Raw genomic sequence first — 4643 nt, 5'->3', positions numbered from 1 at the left:
TTAGCATGTCTAGCATAGCGTGTCTAGTTTAGCATGTTTAGCATAGCGTGTCTAGCATAGCATGTCTTGTTTAGTATGTTTAGCATAGCGTGTCTAGCATAGCATGTTTAGCATAGTGTGTCTAGCTTAGCATGTTTAGCATAGTGTGTCTAGCATAGCATCCCTTGTTTAGCATATCTACCTTAGTATGTCTAGTGTAGCATGTTTAATGTGACCTTTGACCTCGACAGGGTGAAGTACACAGGCCTGTTCTCCTACCTGCTGCTGCTGGGCGTGGCCTCGCTGCACAGCTGGAAGCTAATTGGAGATCAGGCCCAGAGTCATGTGAGTCCAGAAGGTTGTGTCTGACCCGGTTGTGTCTGACCCGGTTGTGTCTGACCCGGTTCTCTCTGTGTGCATGGAGCAGATGAGTGTGTGTGTTCAGTGTGGTTGGAAGGTTCTCTGCCTGTTGGTGGTTCCGGTTCTGCTCTACGTGTTCTGGTTCTACGTCCACCTGAGCATCCTCCAGCGCAGCGGACCACATGACCAGCTGATGAGCTCCGCCTTTCAGGCCAGCCTGCAGGTAGCCCCGCCCTCTCACCTGGCTCAGGTGTTCCTCAGCAGGAACCGACCCGAGAGTCCTGCCTGTTAGCCACCACAGCTATTAGCCGCTGTAGCTGTTAGCAGCTAATGATGCGCCGGTAGCCATTGTGAATTAAACTGTTCCAGTGCAGGATGAGCAGAAACCTGTCAAATGTTTGTAGCTTCTAGTTTCTTGTCTGATTTCTATAAAATGGTTTAAATTAAATCTTAGAAACTTGCCGATGTTTTGATGTGTAAAATGTAAAAATATTTGGACATAAATCTGTAAACAGTTTGGTTTCTGTCTGTATGGAAGAGAAGACTAAACGCATTTTTCTTTTATGTTAATAATTTACATCCCCTGCTGTTGTCCGCCTCACCGTCTGAAATGTTTCCTGGATGTTATGAATATCACCACATGAGGCAATCAGTCGTTTTTACCTGCCAGAAACAGAAACACAACCTTGAACACCTATTTTCTGACTTTAATCAGTCTCTGAGTCGACTCCACTCCTAATGCAGACCCGTTGCCATGGAAACCGACAGATCACCAGCAGAGCTTAGATCTCTGTATGTCAGTCGGTGTGAGTCGCTTTATTTTAGTGCCAACTGAACCGAAACACAGACTGCAGCACAGCTACATGGTAGCTAGCATAGCAGACCGACTTCCCAAAGTCTCAGTATTTTATAAAACCTTTCCTGACCTGTGAAAGGTCAAACCAGCAGGACATTTCTCCAACCCGGTGTTCCTCCCAGCGTCCAATCCGATCACAGATCAATGGTTCTGATTGATCAGCAGCTGGTGGACTGATGGACTGCTTGTCCGTTTCAGGGCGGTCTCTCCCGGGTCACGCGGGGTCAGCCCCTACAGGTGGCGTTCGGTAGTCAGGTGACCTTACGAAGCTCTGCCCCCCGGCCTGTCCCCTGCTGGCTCCATTCACACAAAGCCAACTATCCAATCAGGTGCCGCTGACTCGGTCCCACCCTGCAGCCAATCAGAAGCCTCAGAGGACAAAATGGTAACTTCCTGTTTCTGTGTTCAGGTATGAAAATGGGCGGGGCAGCTCCCACCAGCAGCAGGTGACCTGCTACGCCTTCAAGGACGTCAACAACTGGTGGATCATCAAGGACCCGGCAAGGTAGGTCAGAACCGGGTCAGGACCGGAGCAGAACCGGGTCGGGTTCTGCAGGTCCCAGCAGGTGTGTGTCTCAGACAGGAGCTGGTGGTGGACTCCCCGCCCCGACTCGTGCGACACGGTGACATCATCCAGCTGGTTCATGGGATGACATCACGCCTCCTCAACAGGTACGCAGCTCACCTGCTGTGATGTCACTCTGCTGCCGTCAGCGCTGACCTTCTTCTTCTTCTGTGGTAGCCATGATGTGGCCGCGCCCATGAGTCCTCACGCTCAGGAGGTTTCTGGATATATAGACTTCAACGTTTCCATGGCAACCCAAAACTTGTGGAGGCTGGTGAGTCCAACCGGACCGAACCAGAGAAACTTTACTCTGGGTTAAGGAGGGGGAGGAGCCACAGACAGAGGAGCTGCTAGAGCAGAGCATGATTGGTCATTGGTCTTCTATGATCCTCTGGCTGAACCAGACGCTAAGCTAGATGCTAGTCCAGCTTTACCTCCAGTGGCACCAATAATGCCCTACCGAGCCCGGTTCTGGTTCTGGTTCTACTGAGCCCGGTCTTTGTGTTTTGCCTTCAGGAGATCTACAACAGGGAGGCGGAGTCAGAGGAGTGGAAGACAATCGTCTCCGAGGTCCGATTGGTCCACGTCAACACTTCAGCTGTGCTCAAGGTCCTCACAGGAAGTGATGTCATCGCAGTGGCTGAGCAGAGCATCAGCATTAACCTGTGTGTGTGTGTGTGCAGCTGAGCGGCCTGCTTCTCCCAGACTGGGGTTTCCGTCAGATGGAGGTCGTGGCGGAGAAGCTGCTGAAGGCTCACAGTGGCAGCCTGGGCTGGACGGTGGAGGAGCACCGATACGGAACCAGTACGACCCGCAGAACCTGCAGAACCGAGTCTAGACAGTCAGCTATCAGTCTGTCACAACATGGAGTTTAGATTCCTTCACTAACATGGAGCGACAGCAGAGAGGAAAACTCCCCTTAGCAGGAAGAAACCTCCTGCTAACACCGTTAGCAGGAGCTAACGCCAACTAAAACCAGATTGAATATAATGAATGAATAAACCTTAAAGTGACATGGTAACAAAACATTGTGATATATCAGAAAATGTTTTGAGCTCCATGCTAACTGCAAACAGCTTGAGTTAGCAACTGGAGCTTGTGACGCTATGCTTTCCTTTCTGATTAGAGTTAGCTGGTTAGCTACCAGCAGCTGTTTCTCTCCTCCTCCTCAGTTTGCTCATTATCTCCATCTTTCTTTCTCGGCTTCACATCGCTCAGTGAAAGGACTGAGCGTTGCTGACTGTTCCAGCTGGACGCAGCTAGCACTGTAGCAGGTAGCTACAGGATGCATTGCAGCGTAAACAACATAGTTGTTTCCTGTTTTTAAATCTGACATAAATATTCTCAGATAGTCTGTTGTTACAACCTGTAAAGACAGAGAGAAGTCAAAGGTCAACAGCCCCATCTATCGGAAGAGAACATGGAGGTATGGGTAGCAGTAGCTGATGGCCTCATGTAGTGACATCACCATCTCCCATGATGCATCCCCTGCAGGTCAGGAGCAGAAGGAGCGGGAGGCGGAGCTTCACTCTCCGACACACATCGACATCGACAGAAAAATCTCCTTCTGGTCCAAATTCACGGAGCTCCAGGTATGACCGTGAACGCATCACTGCGATGTCACTCCCAGGTGATGCTGTGATCCCTCTGATGATGTCATACTGTGATGTCACTGCAGTGGAAGATGCTGACTGTGAAACAGGAAGAGTCTGAACACAAGTACAGCTCCGCCCCTTTAGAGTGGATCGCCATGGAAACCAACATCGCCTACTGGCTGCACCCCTCGTCCAATGTAACACACACTCAGAAATACACACTCACAGTATTTGGTCCTGATCTCTGATTGGCCGGCTGTGTTTCAGGCTCAGATCCATCTGATTGGTAACCCGGTGTCATGGGGTGTGGCCAACCTCAGCCTGCTGGCCTATCAGCTGCTGGCGGCGCTGTACCTGCTGAGGAGGAGGCGGGGCTTCAGAGACCTACCTGATGGTGCGGTTTCCTGGCAGGTTCTGCTGTCAGGCCCGGTTCTGATGCGTTTCTGACCCGGTTCCGATCCGGTGTGTCTGCAGGTGCGTGGCAGCGGTTTGCGTCTGTGGGCCTGCTCTGCGGCGGCGGCTGGGCGGTGAACTTCCTGCCCTTCCTGCTGATGGAGCGGACTCTCTTCCTGTACCACTACCTGCCCGCCCTCTGCTACCTGTACCTGCTGAGCCCCGCCCTGCTGGAGCACATACACACTCACCTGCTCAGGTACACACACGCAGAGACGGGGGACAGATCAGGCCGTTGGAGACAGCAGGTGGCAGAAAACATGGAGGACATGCCAACTCCACCACTCTGCTTTAACTCTTCCTTTACTTTGAAAGGCTGCTCTTCTGCTTCCTGTGGACAGTGATGGCTCTGTTTCTGTCCACAGCAGCAGGACGTCCCGCCACATGCTGGCCGTCTGCACGGCGGCTGTCCTGCTGTCCATCTTCCTGTCCTACTGGACCTTCTGTCCTCTGACCTACGGGAACCCCGAGCTGACAGCCAATCAGCTGCAGGCGCTGAAGTGGAGAGACAGCTGGGACATCCTGTACCGCCGCCGCTGAGACACCGAGGGACGCTGAGAGACACCTAGACTGTTCTTTACGAGAGAATCCTGAATGCACCACCAGCTCTAGTCATGTGACCTGATGATGTAACAGTGATGGCTGATAAAAATATGAGATGAGCATTAAAACAGTGTGCTTTTATTTTGAAAGAGACACTTCCTGTCAGTCAACAGACTGAAGCATCTGAGTCTGCTGAGTAAGAACAGATTATTACTCATCCATCCATCATCCATCCATTCATCATCCATCCATCATCCATCCATTCATCATTCATCCATCATCCATCCATCCA

The 4643-nt window shown here is 51.4% G+C and overlaps 1 protein-coding gene and 1 long non-coding RNA gene across 5 annotated transcripts in view; one reads left to right on the top strand and one right to left on the bottom strand.

The window, feature by feature from the left end:
- LOC106962340 (uncharacterized) overlaps window positions 1–3660 on the bottom strand; it is a 20377-nt gene extending 16717 nt beyond the window's left edge. Inside the window, exon 1 of the long non-coding RNA XR_001427962.1 lies at window positions 3574–3660. This is a non-coding gene — a long non-coding RNA (uncharacterized LOC106962340). The remainder of the gene's footprint in view (window positions 1–3573) is intronic.
- Window positions 1–4492, top strand: part of pomt1 (protein-O-mannosyltransferase 1) — an 11123-nt gene extending 6631 nt beyond the window's left edge. For 3 of the 4 annotated variants that reach the window (XM_015056691.1, XM_015056694.1, XM_015056692.1), the window contains exons 8-20: window positions 231–324; window positions 407–562; window positions 1394–1524; window positions 1605–1700; window positions 1775–1867; window positions 1938–2034; window positions 2277–2369; window positions 2444–2564; window positions 3255–3352; window positions 3439–3552; window positions 3623–3749; window positions 3830–4007; window positions 4174–4492. In XM_015056691.1, coding sequence (XP_014912177.1) covers window positions 231–324; window positions 407–562; window positions 1394–1524; window positions 1605–1700; window positions 1775–1867; window positions 1938–2034; window positions 2277–2369; window positions 2444–2564; window positions 3255–3352; window positions 3439–3552; window positions 3623–3749; window positions 3830–4007; window positions 4174–4348 — 1573 coding nt within the window. In that variant the 3' untranslated portion in view covers window positions 4349–4492. The remainder of the gene's footprint in view (window positions 1–230; window positions 325–406; window positions 563–1393; window positions 1525–1604; window positions 1701–1774; window positions 1868–1937; window positions 2035–2276; window positions 2370–2443; window positions 2565–3254; window positions 3353–3438; window positions 3553–3622; window positions 3750–3829; window positions 4008–4173) is intronic. The other variant, XM_015056693.1, reaches the window with a different exon arrangement.
- The last annotated feature ends 151 nt before the right edge of the window (window positions 4493–4643 follow it).

This window comes from Poecilia latipinna, unplaced genomic scaffold, assembly GCF_001443285.1.
Source record: "Poecilia latipinna isolate Pla-1442-1.1 unplaced genomic scaffold, P_latipinna-1.0 Scaffold1400, whole genome shotgun sequence".
In the NCBI taxonomy this organism is placed as follows: domain Eukaryota; kingdom Metazoa; phylum Chordata; class Actinopteri; order Cyprinodontiformes; family Poeciliidae; genus Poecilia; species Poecilia latipinna.
This window is presented reverse-complemented; position numbering and strand designations above follow the sequence as displayed.